At 36.5% G+C, this 24,414-nt stretch overlaps 1 protein-coding gene across 3 annotated transcripts in view; it reads right to left on the bottom strand.

Moving 5' to 3' along the window:
* Positions 1–10,973: 10,973 nt before the first annotated feature.
* The window catches only part of OCA2 (OCA2 melanosomal transmembrane protein), a 193,017-nt gene continuing 179,576 nt past the window's right edge, over positions 10,974–24,414 (bottom strand). For all 3 annotated transcript variants that reach the window (XM_087967115.1, XM_087967114.1, XM_087967116.1), the window contains one exon: positions 10,974–13,659. In XM_087967115.1, coding sequence (XP_087823241.1) covers positions 13,575–13,659 — 85 coding nt within the window. In that variant the 3' untranslated portion in view covers positions 10,974–13,574. The remainder of the gene's footprint in view (positions 13,660–24,414) is intronic.

The raw sequence follows: 24,414 nt of genomic DNA, 5'->3' as shown, positions 1-24,414 counted from the left end.
ATACTTCTATGGGAACAATTATAAAGTTTCCATAATCAATTCCCCCCCTCTTCACTTATATTTTATAAAACATTGACTAATTAAAGTGTTCCCATTCCTTCCTGATTCAATTTTCTCATTTATTTTATTTCATTTACTTTGTTCACAAACATTTCACTAAATTACACTAACCATTCTATCCCTCATTCTAAGCTGAAGAAACTTTTTGGATGAGAGTCCGGTTGTCTTTTGAAAAAGCACCATTGCAACTGACTAACTGTTTTTTCTGGTTGTTGTTATTCTTGCCTTGCTTTGGATTGACCTCATGCCTTGACTTGGATCATTTTTTGTGAATTCTGGACTTTTCTTGTCTTGTGAACCTCTTGTATTTTTGGATCCTGGATTTAGTTTTGCCTGATGGGTTTGTTTTGATTGGGAAACTTTCAAGTGCCTTGTGGACTCATTGGCTATTGCTCTATGGACTAGTATTGGTTTGCTTGTGACTGGTCTTCATTGGGACAGTTCAGGGTTTTTGGTGGAAGGAGTTGTGGGGCAATATTAATAAACCCACTAAATCACAGTTGTGTGTGTGTGAGAGAGAGAAAGAGCAGAACTGTGCAGTAACTTGGGAATCTCCATTTTATTCCTATCACAACCCCATGAAATAGAATGATCGGAAAGTGACTGTACTAAAGGCACATTGAATTTCCTTAGTTCCGTATCTGTGCAACAAAGTTAAAACCAGTTTATTACTCCATTAGTTTTGCCATGGGTCAAAAATTCAATAAGAATACACACTGTACCCTATATCAATAAGAATACACACATTTGCCCTATATCTGAAACAACTGAAACAATACAGTGAAGTTCAGATTTCACACAAAGATCAATTTCAAGATAAGATTATATATATTTCCCCGAATCTCTTCTGAACATTTCTTAGTTACTTAATTTAAGAGCATGGCAAATCTTTAAATCAGCAATCTCAAAAAAGTTAGTAATCAGATCACAAATGTTTTCATTTTATAATAATCAAAAAGAGGGAAATTTGTTTCTTCGTTGCCTGCCAGTGAGTAGGGTAACCCTAACCCTGACCTAACCCTAACTACAAAGTGGTTGATTAATAAAAGTGTGCAGAAACCAGCTTGTGCAAATTTAGATGCTGTGGGCCAAAAAGCTTTTGGACACAAGATTTCATCACTAGTGGCAGACCAAAAAGAAAAAAGGAACTAAAACCTTTCTTCCCAAAGGAAGAAAAATTGCAGCTGTATCCACCTATCTGATAACCTCACATCCTATTGAAAATGCAATTTGGTGACTTGTACAAAAGTACAGCCAAGAAAGAATATCAAAGTGGAATATTAGCATTGCCGAGACAAGGCCAGAATAAATGTGTGCATCCAATTTATGAAATTAAATTACTAAAGCAGCTGCCAATGGAGAGGATAAAAGAGAAGAGAAAAACAGAGTAACTTATAGCAGTCTTATCCGATCAAGTGAAACATAAGGTTTTTTTTACTTTTTTTTTTTACTTTTTTACTTTTTACCCAATCCACATCTCAAATCTGAAAATCATGATTAAATTTTTCTTAATACATGGCTCGTTCCTTAGGAACGGGCATTTTCTGTATTTGCTTTTGTGAAGGTATATTAACCTGACATTTCATTTTTCTTTGTCCTTGTAGTCATGCTTTTATTTTCTACTTTGCGTGGTGTAAAATGGCTATTTTCTTGAGCAATTAGCACAGATTTTACTGCTCTTGCTGTGAAAATAGTCCAGATAACTAGGGGCAAGCGTTAGGGAAAAAACCCTTTCCATTACTAAGTCCTCAAGAAAACTGTTGATTGAAAAATCTACCACTAAATTGCTGCAGCCTATCAAAGCCATAATAGCAGCTTGCAGAATCATTATAATCAATGTTGGGATTGTATAACAGAAGCCTGTGTCCTTTTCTACTGCAACATAATTTTGTAAAAATCTTTTCTGTTTTTTTATTCGTAAACATGAAAAAATCTCATACTTGTCTTAAGATGTGGTAGAAACTATACTTTGCTTATTGATTAGCAACAAAGTTCTTACAAAGTGTGCTTATATCTTCTGTTCACACTTTTCCAGTGTGCCAAAGATCATATAAGAAGAAGGTGAAAGTACACACACCTGAAAATTACATGGTAGGGCATAGCATGAAAAATGGCTCCAATGATATTATTCCCATGTATCAATCAAACTCACATTATCCTCACTGAAGTCACAGAATTGCTCTGTCGATCTCTCCACTCAACTTGTCATTATTCTTGTGTGGTTGAGTATAAACTTCTGTGTAGCACCTGAATGCTACACAGCTATGCTCTCTTCAGTTTGTTATTAATGAACATTGACATTCATGACTTTTTTATCCAACTTCTTCCTTTGGCACAGGTTAAATTTACATCTAGTTCACTGAACCGACTAGCTGGCCCCGCCCACCCCACCCCACCCCTTCCCAAGAGTCTCCACCGGCCTGTTTTGGATGCAGGTGAGTGCAGGGTCCATGCGAAAGCTATGGGAGGGCAAAAAACAGCTCCTGGAAGTTCCAGAAATCCAGGAATGGGCCTGTTTCTGGCTTCTGAAGGGCATCCAGAGCCCGTGGGAGGCCAATTCACCCTCCCAGGGGTCCGAGGGAAGCCTCTGGACTCTTGTGAAAGCGAAAACAGCCCTCCCGGAAGTTCCAGTAGGCCATGCCAACCATGGCCATGCCCACCAAGCAACTGGGCAGAGAACCAGTTGTTGGGATTTTTGAATCCCACCCATGGCCATATGTAAATGTACTAGGAAGAGGCATCTATTACTTGCTTATTTTGTATGTTTAGTTTTTTGAAAAGAAGCTGTGGTGAGTGCACAATCTCTTATAATTGTCATCTGTATAATTAAGCCATCACACTGTTGGCCCAATAAGGCCTTCATCGATCTCTGGAGCTGAAGGGAGAGCATATAGTGATGGAAATAGTGCATTAACAACATGGTAATTGAAAGGAAATTGTAGGAAATTGTATAAAATGTTGATGTAGCAACAGTTGGTTTTTAGAGAAGAGGTAGCTATGCTTCACTCTAAGAGACTTTTGGTCCCACTGAAGAACTCTAACTGATGATCTTGCCACAAACATAAGTTTGGATTGTGATTTGTATTGTCATTGGTAGAACAGAAAACTAGAAAATGGCTTACCATTCTCTTTGGATCTAATGACTTAGTCATTATTAGTATTTTAGTTGGAGATACACTTGATGATTAAAAAAATTAGTCCTTGCTGTTCTTTTATCTTTTATCATGCCTTCCATTGTTAGGCTTTTTAAAATGATCACCAGTGCATGCTTGCCAATGTTTAGTCTACTCCATCTTCCCATTCTCTAGAATAGACCCTCCACTCCTCTAGAATAGACCCTCCCCGCCTTGCCACTCTGGATCCCTGCCCCCAATGTTGAAAGAAAGGGGATACTAGCACGTTCAGCAACACAGCAGCAGGTCATATATTTTCCACCCCTTTCTATCATGTCTGGAAAGGGAGAGAGAATGGGCATTACCAGATAATGTGAACAGGCATGTACGTACAAGTAATCCACTTCACATTGTGCATTTGGACTTTGAAAAAGCTTTTGACAATGACTCTGGTTAAACAGTCATTGGAGCTGTGAGTTAAGAAGCCTTTTCCTGCATACACTGTTGGCTAACAACAGGAAATGGGGCAGGAAGAAATATCTAGTAGCAGATATTATTATACTAGAAGAACATTCGTGATGTTATTGTTATTATTGCCCTATTATATACAGTATGTCAGGGTTCTGCCAATTGCTCTAATTAAATCATGAGCCTCAAGCCAAGCTTCAAAAAAATTCAAAAGATTTATTAGGAGCAACATGTCGGCATTAACCTAAATGAAGCCAACTCTGGCATACATAATTTACAGTCACCTGTGACCCTGTTTCCTCCCCCCCCCACCCATGTATCATAAATCAGATTCTCCAATGAAGCACATTCACAGGCTGGGTGTCATCAATCACGTTCTCCAATGAAGATTTTTGCAGTGTGGAATGTACTTCAGGTTTAAAACTGCTGTAATGCTCCTTCAGATTTATCCCCCCCACTTTTTTGTTTATGGCAACTTGAAAACAGGCATAGGAATATTTTATGAGTTGACATAGTAGTCGTAACTATGTTGTTGTTTTATGAGTTGACATAGTAGTTGTAACTTTAGCTTGTAACTAAAGAGTCCATTAGTATAACATATTATAGAAAAATATAAAGCAAAGGACACAGCATTTAAACATTAAAACATTCTTCTGCTCCTGGAAGTAGGGATTTCTCTAAAAAAGATAATGTGATTTTTCAAAAATTACTATTTAATTTAACACTTTCATTTAATCTAGAATGTCTCTTCAGGATATAGCTTTGATTTTTAGTTCCGATTCTGTGGATAATTCATATTGAACACATAGTTTTAACATTTCATTTCACAGAAATCCATCTATACATTTATCTAATCTTTGTTCCACAGCTTACTCACAATTGAGGGAGATGTTTAAAACATCCATAATAATTTTTCCAGTCAATAAAGTTTTTTATCAAGGAAATAGAGATATCATATAATCTTTAACTAATGGAATTTTTAAAAGCTAGTTTATTATATGTGTTTCTTATTTTAACATATTTTTTCTTTAAAGACCAGTTGTAAAAACTTTTTAAAAATAAAATATATCCTCAAATAAAGCTCAGTTCCAGACATCTTCCCATATATAGCTGTGCTTGTCAACACTAACTTATGGGGTTGTCTTAGCTTTTTCCTAAGATGCTTTTTGAATACTGTAATTTTTATGAAGTTGCTTAATATTTGGGAAAAGAAGTTCAAACTTCATTTTAATTATCCCTTACAAACTGATTAATGCAATGAATCCTTTAGCCTCTTTAATCCTTCAGTGATATCTTTATCTGCAATCCAAAATACAAATATGTATGAGACTCAACTCAACTCAAATCTTTATTGTAGTCATAGATCAGGATAAGGAGGACAGGTCCAGCCATTAAAAAAGCATAAAGAATGCATCAATAGTAAAAATAAAGTTATAAAAAATATAAAAAGCTAGAAAATATATAAAGTAAAAGTTATACATGAAAAATGAAGTATCTAAAAGAAGGGGTAGTATAAAATGTTAGTATGTGGAAAACTATATGAAGTCATAAAGCATTCTGATGTGATGAACTAAGTTCTTATTAAATGTAGTTTATAGATTTGGGTCCCAAACACAGATCAATATGAGACAAATTTTGAATGCTACTGCAAATCATAGCAATGTTGTATGTTGTATCATGGTTGGTATGTGAAAGCTTCATAATGTGAAATCTTGCTATTTGTGTAGCAATGATGTGAGTCCAATATGAATGTCTCTATTCTGGTAAGATTACTCACCTAGGCTGTGATGAAATTCTTGGCCTGAAAAGACAGATATAGAACAAGAGAACAATATTGATATTCCACTGTATTGATCAGGGAAGTTATAAGGTATCACTCACTTTCTAAACAGACAATCAGTATTATTTCAAAACTGATACCAATATATAATTTTTATATTGATAGTATATAGGGTATATAGTATATAAGACTTGGAACTGCAGCATTTTTGAAGCAAAGGAGTCAATTTATCACCATCAATGACTAGGAACAGCTCCTGATTTCTTTGCAGAATTGTTTCATCAGTAACTATTTCTTCTGGCTGAAGACTGAAAGATTATTTCATAACAACTATAAAGAGTTATTTGTAAAGAAGTATGAGGTCTGAGAAAGTTTGGGCAATGCTAAATTATTATGCAACCCCTCAAAGAGACATGCCCTTAGAATATCATTATTTGTAACAAGATATTTTTTAAAGGCAAAGGGAATGAGCAGGAATTATAGCTTAAAACTACTAAAGATCAAAACAGGTCATGGCACCTGGTTCAGGAAACATTCATTCCAGTTTGCCTTTCATAAATCTTTGATTATATGGCTCTATCATAGGGCATGGAGGTCAGTGTATGTGGCAGAGCCCATGCGATAGAAAGGTTGGGGAGGATTTGTGATTTTACAGTAGTTTCTTATTTTATACTTGTTGTTATGCTGCTTACTATGGTGGATAACTACTGTAATCCACCCAGAGTTATCAGGATGAGATGTCTGGCCATGAGAGGAGAGGAGAATGGGGAGGGAGAGGAGGGGAGGGGGGGGAGGGGAGGGGAGGAGAGGAGAGGAGAGGAGAGGAGAGGAGAGGAGAGAAGAGAGAGAAGAGAGAGAAGAGAGAAGAGAAGAGAAGAGAAGAGAAGAGAAGAGAAGAGAAGAGAAGAGAAGAGAAGAGAAGAGAAGAGAAGAGAAGAGAAGAGACCTTTTCCTCGGACCAGAACAAAGCCATACTGTATATTTACAGTTGATCATCTTTAAGTTGTCAAGGCTTGGAAAAAATATGTTACTTGAAGCTATATCTTCAAGAATGTTGCATTTGGGAAGATTTTTACTCATGTCCTGGTAGACTTTGTTACCATTGTTGTATTGCAACACAAAGCTGAATTTAATACATTCGCTATAGGATTCATTCTTTCTAAGGGAATGACAGAACTTGATGCTATCAGCTTTAGGGAATGGCCATCCAAATAATTCTTCAGCTCAGAAAACATGATTCTAAGCTTTCTATTTTTCTTGATCTCCAGGACTCTAAGACTATTTTTCAAATTGAGTTTTATTGTAAAATATTCATAAGCTACTAAACCCACTGGGTTTTGGTGGTTTATACATTAGTGAAAATAAAAAATAAGGAACTGTTTTTGTTGTCATTTATTTTCAAATAATGCATGAAAATACGGAAGACATATTTCTATTCGTTTATGTCTAACTGGATTATTAGCTTCACAATTACATTAGAATTGTAATTTTATTCACTTTACAGTTGAATTTTACTGTGTTATCTCAAAATGTATAATACCTTCATTTTTATATATTCCAAGCATCAAGTTAGCACAGATGGGAGAATTGCAGGAGTACATTTAATCATCTCTGTGGTTCCTCCAGTTAACATTAGATTACAATAATGAAAGGCAGATTGAGAGTGATGCATAAACAAACAACTTTGTCTTGCATTATCCCTTATTTTGACATCTAGACTAGCAAGGAGACTTTCTAATATGCATTGCAAAGATGCTTTGGGAAATACATATTTTCAACAAAAACATCAGGAAGGAAAAACACTGTAGATAGAAAACACTGCATTTATTATTTACTGCAGTTATATCCTGCCTGTGACAGTGGTGGGATTCAAAAATTTTTTACTATCAGTTCTGTGGGCGTGGCTTGGTGGGCGTGGCAGGGGAAGGATACTGAAAAATCTCCATTCCCTCCCCACTCCACTAACCTGCTTTCCATCTCCATTCTCCCGTGCAGGGCAACAAAAGAAGCCCCAGCCGGTCAGCTGGGACTCGGGAGGTAGAGAATAAATGGGGGGCAGGGCCAGTCAGAGGTGGTATTTGACGGTTCTCCGAATTACTCAAAATGTCCATTACCAGTTCTCCAGAACTGGTCAGAACCTGCTGAATACCACCTCTGGCCTGTGAGGTAGGTAGAAGGGAAGACTGGACCCCAAATCGCAAAAGGAGCCTTGTGGTCAAGTGAAGACTCAAATCTCTCCAGTCCTTGGCTTTATATATGCTGATTCTCCAAGAGCTGGCCTCCAAATACTACTCCTTACTGAAGCAACAAAGAAGCACTTCCAATGTCCTTAAATTAAGGACATATGCACATAATTCCCATACCTACTATCTGTAGAAATGTGTAGAATAGCATAGTATGGATAGTATAATATGAATTGCTTGGGAATTGTTGTAACCTATTTAGAAATGTTTGGCTATCCACATTTAACCAAACATTGTTGACCTCTGTACATTATTATTCTATACATTTTTCTTCTGTGTATATCAAGTTCTCTGCAAGAATCATGAATTCTTAATGGCATCATTATGAGAAATATTGGAAAATGTTTATTTTCCCTGTACAATTCATAGGACATACAGCATAATTACTTATCTCTGATAGGTGACAGAGAATGAAGGCGTGAATTTAATTATTTCCTAATCAAAACCTGGACCCAGAACTTGTATATTTTAAAGCAAACAGGGATTGAAAGAATAGGAGGCAGGTACTTTATCCATTACAGCAATTACAGAAAGAGTAGGAACTTAATGTCTTCACCTCAGAAAAATGCCATTAAGCTTGGGGATACTACAGTATATGGTAGGCAGGGTTAAGCGACAATTTAATTTTATTAAACTTGTATGCTGCCTGCCTTTCAAAGATTCTGAGCCATATAGAAATGCATGCTAGATCAATAGTAACACTGAGATGGTAGTTTTATACTACAGAGCTATTGGATTTTGAATGGAATCAAAACAGTGGATGAGGCTATAGCCATTGACTACTGCACACATACCTTGGTATATTGCAACAACTAACTGCAAAAACTACAAGACTAGATATGTTTTGTCACAGTTGTGCATAAAAATTATATATGTCAAACTCATTAAACAACTGATCATTAACCATCACTACATAACAAAGCAGTGGGACAAAATTTGCATTCAAGCCACATACTTGCCTCCATCTTTCAGGATTGCATTGATCCTTATCATTCTAGCCAAATCTGTTAGATTGGTAAAAATCTGTATATATTGGGAAGGAATAAAATCATGTTCAGGACAAGCTTGACTCCATGTAATTTTGTGGACAGAACCATGCAATTTTATTACCAAAAGTACAAAAGAGGTTGGTCACTGGCTTTTTTCAAGATGTTTTACTAATTTCCATCCTACGCTACAGTCCTAATAGTCTCCCTTCTAAATACTAAGTAGGTTCGATCCATTTTAGCTGAACCCTGACAAGATTAGCTGAAGGCATATAATTCTGGCATCAATTTATCAATATAAGTTGTGATTGTCGCACAAGAGCAAATTATAAAACACTATTATTGTGCATCAGAATTAATTAATTGATCTATAGGATATGCTTGCATGCAACATAAACTTACATATAACTTATCTTGGTTATTGCTTTTAGATATCACTTAACCTCTTCAATATCACTAAAATAATCATTTTAAATATATTACATGCATGGTTGGGAGGTAAACCATGCCTATAACAATTTTGGAGAATCCATGTAGTTTATCAGAATTAATCTATATATTACTAAAACTCCTCTGTTTGTCACCTTTAATTGGGTGAAATGGTACATCACAAGGCAACATTTTTTAAATCAAAGTAACTCAAATAGCCTGAGTTAAAAATGCATCCAAGTTCCAGAACCAATTATCTCTGTGTAAAGGAAACTTCAAGGATTTTCACACCAGATGTATTCACAAAATTGTGGCCACTGCAACAGTATCACAGTTAGCCATGATCACATGACCATGATTTCCAACTACATTTTCCAGAACCCCATAGGTTCAGGGGGGGGTTCTACCGGTTCTGTCTGGCTCTGTAGAACCAGTAGCTCTGAAGAGCAGCAGATATAGAACCGGTTCTATATCTGCTGATGTTTTGGCCCACCCGCCTGCCTGGGTTCTTACCTGACCTTTATTTCCTGCTTTTTCAACCTCAGCTGTGGTTGAAAAAGTAGGGAAAAAGTGCTTTTTCAAATACTGCTTCTCTGCACGCAGCGCTGCTCAGCTGTCCAGGCAGTAAGCTGATGACGATTTACAGGCGCGCATGCAGCATGCAGGGAAGCACATCGTACATCACCGAACCAGTAGTTAACCTTGTCGGATCCCACCCCTGCATAGGTTGTATGGAACTAGAAAAGATGGGGAAAGCATATCCCTGTGCTCTTCCCTGCTCCCTCTTGCGTCTGCGTTAAAACAGCTGGTAGCAAGTTCTGACTGGCAAGCAGTGATTGCCTGCTTGGGAACCAAGGCCAAAGTCTGAAAACTCTTATTGACAGTGGGCAGGGAGAGAAACAACAGGGGGTGATTCAGATGCATATTTATGAGGTAGGGATGGCTTGGATGTGCTGTTGTTAGGTAAGTACTCTTTCTCCCTGGAGGAAGGAGGCTCTTGGGGACAGCTGGATGGGGAGCAGGCCAGCAACTCCCCTTGTTCCTGTTCCATCTTGCAAAATGACAGACAGTTCCTTGGATCAGCCAAGTAGAAGGAGCAAAAGGAGGTTTCACTGGGGCTCTGATGAGGGTCATGAGAGGAGGGAGAATAGCACTAGCCAATATTATATGCAAGGGACACAGTGGCTCAGTGGCTAAGACGCTGAGCTTGTCTATCAGAAGATCGGCAGTTCAGTGGTTCAAATCCCTAAGCACTAAGCACTGCGTAAGGGAGTGAGCTCCTGTTACTTGTCTCAGCTTCTGCCAACCTAGCAGTTTGAAAGCATGTAAAAATGCAAGTAGAAAAATAGGGACCACTTTGGTGGGAAGATAACCACATTCGGTGCACCTTCGGCATTTAGTCATGCCACGTGATCACGTCTTTGGACAGCACTGGCTCTTCAGTTTTGCAATGGAGATGAGCATCGCCCCCTAGAGCCGGAATGACTTAGCACGTATGTGCGAGGGGAATCTTTACCTTTACCTTAAATTATATGTGGAAAGAAGGATGACCATATGTTTTCTAGGTGCTTATAATGTCTTGAGAAGTCAATTTGGCTGAAGGAACAGCAGAAATCTAATAGTAGAAATCTAAGGCTTCTAAAATATCTGATTATGTAAGACTTCAGTAAAGAACTGCACGGTTTAGCCAATATAATAGAATAAATCAAACTTTGACTTGTTATACTGTTGTTTTTAAAAATTATATTTAAGGAATATAATCTGGGGTGGAACCAGTGGTAAGAAAAGAAAAACACCCACACACTTGTGGATAGGTATTGTATATATTGTTATGATTTTTTTTTTTACAATGGCATTTTTCTCTTGGTAGGTACATCACTGGAAAAATACAGACTGCAGTTTTCTTGTTTTATTAAGTTCTCATAAAAATTACAATAGAAAATAATCCTGTTGTGTGTATTCAGTATATTTAATCTTTTAAGCTCATCATATTTACTGTGAAGCTCTCTGTAAGTAAGTCACATGTATGGATTTTTTTTCAGATAGCTGCTGAGAATGAGTGAGAGAATTGCATATCTTCCCATTCTCTGTTAGCCAAATGTCAAATGCACTGATTTTAATACAAAAGGAAAATTGTACTTTGTCACTCTAAAAATGCAGATTGTAATTTTGAAAGTTCTTAGTACTGGAACTCAAACTGTATAAAACATGATGTCTCATATTATCAACTAGTTTAAGAAAATCAACTAAGGAATAAGGTCAAAATCTATAAATAATATGTGGTATCAAATTGACATTAGCATCATCAGAGAGAGAAGAGAAGAACTTCACATTCATAATGTCATCACATACATCACATTGCAAAAAGGATCAAATTACATAACTTTACAATACTGTTTGCACAATAATGTCATGATAGGCTAACATTATCATGGATCCTTATATAGCACTTATTCATATTTAGCGAGACTAAGACTAATAAATGTACTGTTTTCATTTGGTTTATTTTAAATAATGTTAAATCTGGATCCAATTTAAAACACATTATTTAATTCCTAGAACAGCCAATCTAATACGATTAAATAATAAGATTATGAAAGATTTCAAGGCAGAGGCATATTGTTTAATTCCTGAGGCAGAACCTTACTAAATGGGTTAAGAACTAAGAACTGGGAGAAGAGCAGAACTATTATTTGATAACACATGATAGACAAGAAATTCATCTATTTTATGAGTTTGTGATGAGAAAAATCCTACCTATTTTAGATTTCTCCTTTCATGTAGTTGACATTGCAGTGTATTGAGCAGGATGTATGGGTGTGGGTGTGTGTGGGTGTGTGTGTGGGTGGGTGGGTGTGTAAAACAGAGAGAGATGAAATATGCATTGCAGCATTGTAATGCTATATCCAACATTACAGACTTTAGTAAGACACTATGATGTAAATTTGAAAAGATTTGTATTTTGATGTTATGAGACATTTATCATCAGTCTAGCACCATATGGGTAGGAATGGTTACCTAGAATAGCTCATAAGAGTCAGTAGACACAATCCAAAGAACAATCTTCATATAAGGAAAAGTACTATTACATACAATACAATACTGTTTTATTACATCATGGAGACATTAGTACTGATTAAGAGCCACGTCATATTTGAAGTGAAACAGGTAGTCAGAAGGCCAAATCATTGAATCATAGGGGTCAAAGAGATAGCAACTCATCCTAGATTTGGAAAGTAGATATGAGAGCATAATGGATGCACTGCTTCAATCTATGGGTGTCATTCTCCACTTCTATATTTACAAACTCTATCCATAAAACACCTTTGAAAAATATTCTAACTACAGTAGTTTGCTATTCTTAAACTATCCTGCTTAACTAGAGGAACAATAAGCAAGCATGAATCCTTGATCACTAAATATATTAAAATTAAGCTGTTTACACATAGCCTTAGGAAAATACCCCTGATAATTGTCCAAAATGTAGCTCATTTTACTGTAGTTATACATATGCATTTGAGTGAATAACAATTTTTCTAAAACTGGTAGAAAGCTATGAGCCAAATTAAAAGGGATAATTATTCTATTTCAAATAATTGTTTATTTTAAAACAATGAACTAATTTCATTATGCAAAGTGTCCCTATTTACTTATTTATCACAGTAAGCATAAGGTGAATATCAGCAGCTTACACTACAAATTGCTAAACATATCACCAAGACAAAATAAAGCGCAAACGAGAAACGGAAAATATCTGCAATAGCAAGATTTTTACTAATGACTAAACACCAAATTTAGCAATCAAAAATTTCAGGAGAAAATATAATCCCATTACATTGATGCCTCAATTAATACAAGTTATTATGAAATTATGTATATTTGTTTGAGTGTTAATTAATAAATCTCCCTCCTTTGAGAATGTTTTGGGTAAACCATTGCAGAAAGGTTTATTATTATTGCATAATGATCTTTACAGAAAAAATAGACCTAGCATTTAATCAGCTTCATTACCTACAAGCGTATTTTTTAAAAGGTAATATTTAAATGTCTGGTTAGTCAAATTACCTTAACCAAATTTTTATTTCGGGGGATGTGAAAAGTTATCCCGGAATACATTTCAGCTAGACATAACTACTATCAGGAGTAGTTACTACCGTCTTTCCAATTGCAATATACAATAGTGCAAACCCTTCAAAATTTGACATGGTAATCATGTAGAGCTATCACCTGTTATGTAAAATTGTGGTGACTTGCATTCCATGGGGCTCTATTTATCTCAGTCTCAATAGTGAGCACAGATTAAAAATTTTCCTACCAAAATCATTGCTCAATTTAATTCGGAAACTAGATTTTTTGAACTTGATGGAAAGCCAATTTGGAACATATTTTTTTTTTTTAAATCTGGTTTTCTTTCATTGTTCAAAAAATGTAACAAAGGCTGAAAAACGTTTGACAGAATCTTTAGTTCATATAGTACATAATCAACACATAAAATTTAAGCCCAACCCAATACAATCTGAGCAACAAGAAGATAACACATTCCAATGGTACAGGATATGACGGTCATGGGGAACCCCAACCTAAAAATGAAGAAAGAAAGATAGAAAGAAAGGAGTCAGTATTTTCTTATTAACATTTTCATTGAAAGAGAATGCTATAACTAACAAGTACAATAACAAAGCAATGCCAAGTTAGTGTTGTAATTGATTGATCTGTTACAATTTTATAAACATAATTTACAAATGTATGTGCCTTTGTAATACATCAGATAAATGAAGGCAAATCATCATTATAAAATCCTGCTGAAAATGCTAGATTAGAAAGTAGTTTCAACATGTATTAAAATGAGACCTAATTATAATAATTTTGATGGATTATGCAAACACAATGAGTAACCGTTATTTCAATTTGATTTACATATCTATAGTTTCATTCCCCAAGTGCATAAAGGAAGGATACAGTTTGCAGACTGAGGGTGGAAGGAAAAAAAAATACTTTGCAGGCTATTTTCAACCATTAACTGGAAATTAGAGAGTAAAATTGAAGCCAGATATAACAAATCATGTCTAAAAATACTTAATTCCTCTTCTGTATTACTTATTACCAACATGCTAATAGTATCTGAATATATTTCTACCGTGTGGGCCATAACAATTGAGAGACTAGGATTTGTCAGCAAAGGACCAAATCAGAATAATCATGGCATATTTTCACAAACCCCACATTTTTGACCTAATGTTTCTCAGTAACTTTTCTACCATATGGCAAATTTTGTATGATGCTCCTTTGCAGTATAAATTATGATAATAAAACAGGTGTCTGCTCTAAATTTAGAAAACTCAGTAGTTCAGAAGTTTAATAACACATCAGAACGAAGTTCTCTCCCTAAATGATCAGAAGAGTGCACCACAACAGCTATTTATATGTCCCATTTTCCTTAAAGTATTGTAGTTTTATCATGGCAGCCAATAAGCAGGGAATTTTGGAATATTTGCAGCTTCTGATTTTTGGTGGCCTTTTGCTCCGAAGCCACCAAACTCTCATCATGCCAAACCTTTAACCTTCAAATAGTTTATTTCAACTCTGGTCATGGCCACAAGAGGTTAGTTAGTCTCTTCATTCATCACATATTTTAACCCCGAGACATATCCTGTACCAGATCTCAGATAGAAAGGTTCAAATCACTGCCTGATTATAGACAAGACTCTTTTAACTCCTGGATTTTAAGCATTTTGTCTCTGCTCTCAATTTGCTATGTAGAAAACTACACTGAAAATCTTGCCTTTTTTTTTTTTAAAGGTGAATGATAACACTTACGGTACATTTATTCACCTATTTTCTTAATAAGAAAAATAAAAGAAACCTTAGGAGATTAGTTTCCTTATTAAAACCAATCTGTATGTTCTACTACTTTAAACAAAGCAATTATCCAAGTAACTTTTAAAGCCTCTTTGGACAGTTGTTCCAATACAGCAAAGCTGGAAGCATGGGCCAGATGAACATATATTACATTTCTACTAATTTAATTGAAATACAGAAACTCAAACATTTTAAATTAAAAAGCTAATTTATTTTTTAAAAGCTAGAAAAAAATTTCAAATACTTTCGGATAGGAAAGCAGCACTTTCTAAAATGTATTTGCAGTTAGCAAAAGCATCTAGGAGACAAACGTCCTAGTTACATATATTATGGTTGAGAGCATTAGCAATGTGTTATTCATGTATCTAGAGGTAAGCTTGGGATCAAGGGTCTGGGATCTTCTCTGGAATTCTCAAATTAGCCTTTCATCTGATTTTACTCAAAACATATTTATCATCACTTTCTTCAGCTCTGTGATAAAGTCGTAGATAAATAATAAATAAGTGGGTTTTTGTTTGTACTGTGGGCTGAAATCTCAGCATCATTGCTTTAGCCTTTGTCTATAAACAAACATGAAACTCAAATACTTTGGCCACCTAATGAGAAGGAAGGACTCACTGGAGAAGAGCCTAATGCTGGGAACAATTGAGGGCAAAAGAAGAAGGGGACAGCAGACAATAAGGTGGCTGAACGGAGTCACTGAAGCAGTTGGTTGAGCCTTAAATGGACTTCGGGGGATGGTACAGGATAGGAGGGCCTGGAGGAACATTATCCATGGGGTTGCGATGGGTTGGACAGACTTCGCGACTAACAACGACAAATAAACAGACAAATAAATCCAAAGCTATTAAAGTTATTTTGGATCATAAGGCAGAATATCCTACAAGTTCTTTTTCCTTCCTCTTTTTGCAGTAAAGGTTCAATAATATTTTAAAATAAGCAACCATTTTATATGCCTTCATAACACCTCAAATCTGTTGTCTGAGGCAAATGCCCTTTTTACCTAATGATATATTTGCAAGCAATGATCAGATATTAGTAAGAGTTCCTTTCTTTCAACAGACTGGATATTTTTACATCTAGCTGTTTTCCAGAGCTTTGACATCAATCCCAGAATTTTTGATCATGTGCATGCTACTTGGAAAAGTTGGATGTTGAAATAGACACATCTGGAAATTTCCCAGGTTGTGAAACACTGATGTAGTCCATTACTGTCAGATTCACAGCAGCCTCCAATAAATAAAAACAGGGAAACTTTTCCTGGTACTTAACCGAAAAAAAGCAGAAAGGATTGAAACTGAGCCTTTACATTGTGGTCTGATCACTTTATCATATTGTATGTGTGTACAACCTAAAAGTGACAAGCTGTTGCAACTGTGTTTCTGAGTTAAGCATCATCTTACATATATAACTCTTCACAATTCAGCTGGTCTCCTTAAAACAGTCTGAAATAGCTTGGAATTCTTCAATTACTTTTAATTGTCTCATAAGTCACCTAAATGTTAAGGGGACAAAAGACAACACAATCTCAGTCTATTGCTATTGCATCTGCTGTTCATACCTTCTGTCCTCGTGTTCTTTTGGCTTCATTGATTTTTCTAATGATTTATAAGCAGTTGACAAAAGGGGCTTTTCAATCTAATGAACTTTAAACTGTCCCCACCATTGAGTAGATTTTTTTTACTCATGTGTCTTTGAGTCAGCTGAAAACAATAACATCATGAAATTTTGTTTGTCCATTGGTTTGGTTTGGTTTGGTTTGGTTAGGTTAGGTTACAGGAGGTGAAGGGCTTTGTATGTATTTGAGCATACCTCAAAGAGAATGCCAATTCATGCTCCATCATCCATTGCAGAACCTCAGACAAAACTTTGTCCTAATAATAATTGGGGCAGGAATTTACATATAAACAAGAATTTGCATAAAAATTTAACTGATAGATGGGAATGGTAACAAAAAGAAGCAAATAAATCACTTTACACAGAGGACAAGCATTGGATCATGAGAACTGTCTTCTTGAATCCCCTAAAGAACACATTCATTTACATCATTACATCTGTTTGTTTGCATCAACATATGTTCACTTCACAGAAGGGTATGCCAGTGTGTCAACAATCATATTAAATAAATTATTCTAAAATTAAACCTCCCAAACTCATTTCCTTGTCATAGTTATATGCATTACTAACTTCATGGACTTTAGAAAAATAATAAAGGTAGTCCCTTTTAGATGGCATTGAATGAAAATATCAATGGGTCAAACAGCTGTTTACGAGCAGTACTTAATCATTGTATTCATTATTATTTGCTTGTACAAATTATTTTTGTATGTGTTTTAGTCGTGTATATTGCCAGCTGTCTAGATTTTCTGGCATCACCACCATACAAATGCAGGTAAAAAAGTAAAAGATTCAACTGTATCAGCCTGCAGTCAGCCATGGCTCTCTAACAATCTGTCATGTGCAACATTTAAACATTAAGTGGACTCTCAGTTCAGAAATGACAACATGGGTTCTTATAATTTTTTTCATAAACCTAGCAAAAAAACAATAGAGAAAGGCAGAGACTTTTAAAAAAACTCTAGGAAGAAAAAAAGAGGAAAGATGAAGATGTAACGATTGAATTGTCCAACACAAAATTGGCTCTTGATGCTTAGCTGTTCCCAGGAGATCCTCCTGGATGAAGCAGAGAGAGGACTGAAGACTCATTAAAGAATAAATGAACTGTCATGGGACAAACCTTTCCTCCACAGAAAGTTTCCATGGAGGGTTGAAGAGAAAGATGCCACCAAGAGAGAACCAGAATGCTAACTAGCATAATTATCAGTGAACTGGGAAAAATAGTTGCAGACACAAATACTTCTCTCACCCCATTTCCCTCATACATTCATACATTCACTCACAATTTTACTGACAAACATTCACATTATTGTTGCTACTGCATGGGTAATTGAGCCGACTCTGGTATTTTCAAGGATATGCTAATATCCAGAAGCAGCCTCACCCTACCCAGGCTCTCTACTGACAAAAACAAATGCAAGGACAGAGTGGGGAGATGTATGAAGAAGGTACATGATAAGCAAGTCACAGACAGGGAAGTAGAGGCAATATGTAGAGATTGGCAGCTGTTAAAAGCAAGCAAGAGGACTATCATTAAACAGCTAATCACTTATCCTGGTGGAAGACCTACTTGGAGCTTTGCCAAGAGATTGGTAGCAACTAGAAAATCAACCACGCTGAAGCAACTCCTCATCCCAACAACTATAAGAACCTTTGTAAGGATGCAAAGGTTGCATGCTATTTTACAGACTTATAGTTATTATTAAAGACATCACCTTGCAAGTCCCAGAAACGTGGAGGCAAATAGACACAAATAAAGCATTGTGCACACATTTGCTACACTGTGTGGTGTTTCCTGTGAAAGCAAAGAACTCTCACACCCATAGACTCATCTCTAAATAGGAAGTAGGGATAAAACACAAGTATAACATTAGTCCTATTTAGTCAGAACCAGAATCTACACACATAACGTGGTACACTTCACCAAGATGTTTTACTTTAGTATTAGAGAAGTAATTTGTTTTATAATGCCTGAGCAGCTGCTCCTAACTCAGGCTACAATAAAAGAATGCTGCCTACAATCAAAGCTGAAGGATTGTATTGTTTTGTTTGCTGACACAAGTAGTCTTTCATTGGCTGTGTCTTAAATCAAAATCCTAAACACCCACAAATCCCAGTGGCATTTCCCCTTCCAAATCACAAAACCTGACCCTCCCATTGTGAAAGCATACAATTATTACATCTTCTTTTTAACACATGCTTAAGAACATACATGCTTCCTTTCTCTCAAATCCTTTTTCCTCCTCTCTGTTTTCCCACTAACTGCTGATCTATTTCCCTTAATTAGTTTCTTCTGCCCATCCCCTTGGCTTTGAAAAACTAAGGAGAATATACGTGTCTCAAGATAAAGTTGCAGGATCCAATCTGGTTTGGTCACCGGGACCAGAGGTTTAGTCTTCCAAGCTTTCAGACGTTGTAAATCATCCCTACCCTAGCTTCTCCCAAATCTTTTCCTCACCACTTTCATTTTTTAAAATATTTTTTAAAATAATTTTGCTTATGTACAACACCATTTCCATTCATTACAATGCTTCCATGATGCTATGCATACTTTTACATAAATCTTAGCTGTCTGTACATTTGTCTATATTCCTTAATCTATCTTTGTCCACTATAACTTTTACTTTATTATCCTATTATCATCTTCTCTATTCATCTCTTTATCTATTATTTAGCCTATCATACAGTAACACTTATAACACTCTTCCCCACTCACCATCTCCCACATCTGTTCCTCAATTTTCCTACCATTGGCTTTCTTTCCCATTGGTTTTTGAAGGCTTCCTTCTGCTGACTATCCTGCTTCCCTACCCAAATCACCCAACCTGCAATTAAACAGCCTCCTAGGTTTGGATTTCTTTGTTTTCAAATTTAATTAGGTGGCTTGGCTGGAAAACAGAAAAGACCCTGAGAAAACAGAGGAAGTAGTGGCTGCTGTAAGTATTCACTATGTCAACTGTTTTTACATTATGAAGAGGGATATGTAACAAGGTGAGTTTTAGTTCCAGTTTAAAAGGTGTTAATTCCCCACCATTACCCATCTTTATTAATTATATAACCTTTTAATAAAGCACCAAACATAAACATCTCCAAAATCTTCATCTAAAGCATATATACAAACATGCTTTCAGACTATCATTTTCTTCCCTCTAATACTGTGTGATACCATGTATTGCTGACATTTCTGCAAAATCCTTCTGATGTTACATGAAAATAGCTATGAATTTCCTATATTTGCATAAAGATGCCTGTGCCCTTACTTTTTTTACTTACCATACTAGTTAGTGAGGAATTGAAATCACAGGACGAAACCTATAATCCTATTTTGTTCTGAATGCTAAAATTACAAGAATCACTTATTTTTCTTCCCCTTGAACCTCTGCCCACTTTCTTCATGCAGCTGCTCTCAATTAAAAATTCTTAGACTGGTAGGAAATGGTGGAATAGTTCTCAAGGCAGACAAATTAAAAGCTTGTTAATTTATTTCTGTATGAAATCTGAACTTTCCCTCCCCTCAACAAAATGTGCACTACACATTTTCCTTGACCTTCTAGAGAAAACACAATAAGCATCTCCCTTGGCAGCCATTGATCTTGGGACAAGGATAGCTTCCTGGGTATCTTTTCTGCTGATGAAAAAGCCTTTTTTGTTTGGTGCCAGAACTTGGCATTTTAAAGTGACAATGTTTGAAAGGCCTTTTTTCACTAGATATTTCTGTTACTTGAATGATCTGGCAATTTCATTTCACCCCATATCTCATGCTTTCCTCTTGCTCCAAGGCCATGAACTACACCAGGAATGTCAAACTCGCCTCATCACAGCGACGTCACATGACATATCATGACTTTTTTTCCCCTTCACTAAACCGGGCATGGGCATGGCCAGCCCATAATGCATCCAGCCCATGGGCCGCAAGTTTGACAGCACTGATTTACACAGCCATTTTCTATACCACAAAACACTTGAATCTTTCACAGAGACTGGCAGATTAGAGACACCTTTTGCTTAGCAGCTTGTTCAGTCACTATAGGAAGGAATGGATTCCATTAAAGGTCACCTAGTCAGGGAAAGCACAAACCCTAACCCTTTAAAATTGCCATGGGTTCCTAGTTTCTAATACGGCAAATCAGAAAAGATGACAATTTGACCATAGCAACAATGTATTGTTCTCTATGAAATATGCTCAAAAGTTATCAAAGTGTGCATGGCAAAAATAAAGCACTCTTTAAGGAGATTTTAGAGACCTTAGAATCATAAAAAGAACAGTGGTATAAAACAAAACCTAACCAGAACATTATTGTGTTGTTGGTTTGAGCTTCGAGCTTGGCAATTTGGTTGCAAATGTTTTGTCCCCATTCAAGGAGACATCTTCAGTATGCTTTGGATTGTGCTTGTCGGGGGGAGGCCTGGCCTTTAAATATTTTTCTAAGTCCTGGTCTGATTTTGGGTTGTGCGATTGCCTGGCTATAGTTGCCGAGTCATAGACCTTGCTTTTAAGTACAGTCTGTGTGATGTAAATTAGTGCTGGTGTTGTTGTTCAGATGTCTTCTGATGATATCGTGGTCTGGTTTCAGGTTGATTTTATCAGTTGTGTGTGATGTCTGGTTTCTTGTGAACTGTCAAGTTATAACTTTGTTTACAGCATGGCTGTTGGTTGGAATTTAAATGCTCTTTGGGATCATGGTTGATATTCTTTTGTTCTAAGTGGTTGGTAGATTGGGTTGATATCAATGTGTCTGTTTATTGATTTATTGGTGGAAAACCAGGCTTCCAATAATTTCTATCCTTGACTTCGCTTGGATTACAACTGTGGTCCTGGTTAAATCCCAAAATTAGTCCAGGACTCAGAAAGGTATTTAAAGGCCAGTACTCCCCCAGACAAGCACAATCCAAAGCACACTGAAGATGTCTATTCAAATGGAGACGAAATGTTTGCAACCAAATAGCCAAGCTTGGAGCTCAAACCAACAACATAACTACCAACCTGAGTTATTAATATTCAAAAACATAGAAAATGATGCTAGAGGAGATGAAATTCTATTTCAGTCTTCCTACTTTAGGGAACATTGTAAGAATCAAACTGTAATAAAAAGTTAAATATGTTCGATTTAATATGCAGTTTTTAAAAAAAACAAAAAAACAGAAAAAACAGGTGTTCCTTGTATAGTGACCACATTTGGGGATGACAACTGTGTTATGAAGCAAAGTGGTCACGAGATGGGAAATCAGATAACCACGACTGTGCTTTCCTTTTTCCCACTCCTCCACCCTTTGAAATGCTAACACTGGCACTGTATTAGCCAGCTTGCAACTACTATATGTCAGTGATCCCCAACCTTTTTTACACCACGGCCCGGTATCCCCAACCTTTTTTATGGCGCGGCCCGGTACCGACATCAGCTGGGCGCCGCCATCTTGTTTTGATGAAAAAGTGCTTCCGGTGAGCTCACCGGAAGCACTTTTTCATCAAAACAAGATGGCGGCGCCCAGCAAGCCAGCGGCCCGGTAGGACTTGTTCCACGGACGGTGCGGTCCACGGACCGGTGGTTGGGGACCCCTGCTATATGTAACTGACAAGACTGATCACTTACCTACCTCTTGCTTTTGTTTTTCTCCTAATGATTTTACTTCAGTTTCCCCTTTTCTCCACTCCCCCACTCTTGGAAATGCTCTCCAGTCACTGGGATAATTAGAAGCAAATTAATATTTACGTTCATTGGAAAGCAGACATGCTCAGAGATGAGAGCCATGAGCACACTATATTAATAGTCTCGTGAATTTCCCACTGCGTGTCTGCTTACTCTTTTGTAATTCTTTCCTCTCCACTCTCTCTACTCAATGAGGGAGGGAGAAAAAAGCAGATCAGAAATAAAAGATTGCCTAGATTGCTTGGGTTCTTCCCCCCCCCCCCTTCCTCGCAGAGTGGACAGATTGCTTAACCATGTGTGGAGGGGGGAAAAATTACACCAGAATGTTTCCATAGCACTCTCAGGGCTGCTGAAACCCCCTACATTCCTTTCAATGTGTTTCCCATTGTTTGCCTGCTTGTTCTGTTGTAATTCCTTCCTCTCCAACCTCTTCACTTTGCAAGAAATGAAAAAAATGAAAAATATCAGGTTAATCACAGGATAACATATATTGACTATAATGGTGTTCATGTACCTGTGCATTAATGTTTGTATTTACATTCATCAGGAAAGAAGGAATTAAGAGTAAGCAGGCACACTATGGAGAATGCACATTTAAAAGAATATGCTAATATTCTTTAGGAGGCAAAAAAAAGTATTCAGGATGAAATTAGGGTTAGGCAGCACTGCAAGCCTGCAGGGTTCTAATAGTGAGCTTGAGAGGGGGGAGGGAGAGGGAGGGAGGGGGAGAGAGGGGGGGCATGCAGTGAAGGTCATAAATGTGACTCTTGGTTGCAAAAGTTACTTGCAATCAAGAGCTACATTTATAACACAATTATAACTGCAAATGAACGTTATCCAAGACAGTCACTAAACAAGGGCTACTTATATTTTGCTGTTTTAAGAAGATGGTTTCTTAATTCTGCAATATTTTATACTATCAATTTATGTACAACTATAGACATTACAGATAAGAATGTTCATTCACTAATAGTTAGGACCCTGCTTTTCAATTCAAGAATATTAAACAAACATACAGGCCTCTCAAACTTAAATGGGCTTACAGTAATTGTGTATAAGCTATTCCAAAGTTAGACAAAGGATAAAGATATAATACCATAACATATATGATGCCAAAATTCAAACATAGCATAAGGCAAGCAAGCTGAAGTCTGATGCATTTCACTTTGAGACAGAACTTTAAAAGCAAACAAAACATTGATAATAATATTAGAAACCACAGCTGGTGAATCAAATGATCTTGCTATGAAATTAACATTTGCAGAGCTCATCCAAAGTGAATATATCCAGTTAAAAATTAAGGCACAGAAAACTGTGGTTCCAACATGTTTGCAGAACACAAATTGGATAGTATAACAAATAATCTGATGGAAGTACATTGTAGATTCTCTGAATTAAATTTACAATATGTTAGCTGGAAATTGTACTACTTAGGGAAAAGTCCTAGAGCCCACTGGCTGGACACTATAAAGGATGACATTAGGATGACTATGGCAGTGAGAGAGTGAGAGAACAGAGGGGCATGGAGAGTGCTGACCCATAGAGTGGCCGAGGGTCAGACATGACTGGATGGTTGACGAGGACAACATGATTAGAGCCATACTCACTAAATAATTTCAGATAGGTCTAGCATATTCATAGTATATTTGCCTTAAAGCAAATGTCGCTTTTCTGCATCATCCCTGGAATCTTGCCTTGATCTCTTTGGAGATTCACTTCCTTAACAAACCAATAAACAGACTAGATGATGGTAACAGATGTTCCATTTTCTTCCTCAGTCAAATAAATGGATTTTTTAAACTCTCTTTGTTCTTATGAAACTAAATATTGCTGGAGGACGAATATATGAAAAAGAATATCAAGACATAATTCATTCACTGCATATCCACATGACATCCATAGCTTAGATTTTTCATCACACATACACATGGTTTTATCTCTGTGGCTTCAAGGATCCTTCTAACAACTTTTGTATAGTAAGTAACTCTCATATTTTGCAAGCATCATTTAGAATCCTGTTTTTAAAAGATTGGCAATCTACAACCCTTTAGGCTGTATGTGCCACTCCAGCATGTCAACACCCATCATATCTAAAGACAAATCTTCTCACCCTTTTTAAAAAGTTGTGGTGTTAGGATTGGAAAATTCAGTGGGAAAACCAGATGCCTTAAACAAGTTGTTAAAATATCTCAAAGGTGCTTTTTCAAAAGG

This window comes from Notechis scutatus, chromosome 5 (genome assembly GCF_049901735.1).
Source record: "Notechis scutatus isolate UNSWTSFEM ecotype Mainland chromosome 5, rNotScu1.2, whole genome shotgun sequence".
In the NCBI taxonomy this organism is placed as follows: domain Eukaryota; kingdom Metazoa; phylum Chordata; class Lepidosauria; order Squamata; family Elapidae; genus Notechis; species Notechis scutatus.
Note: the sequence above shows the minus strand (reverse complement) of the source record. Positions and strands in the feature narration are given on the sequence as shown.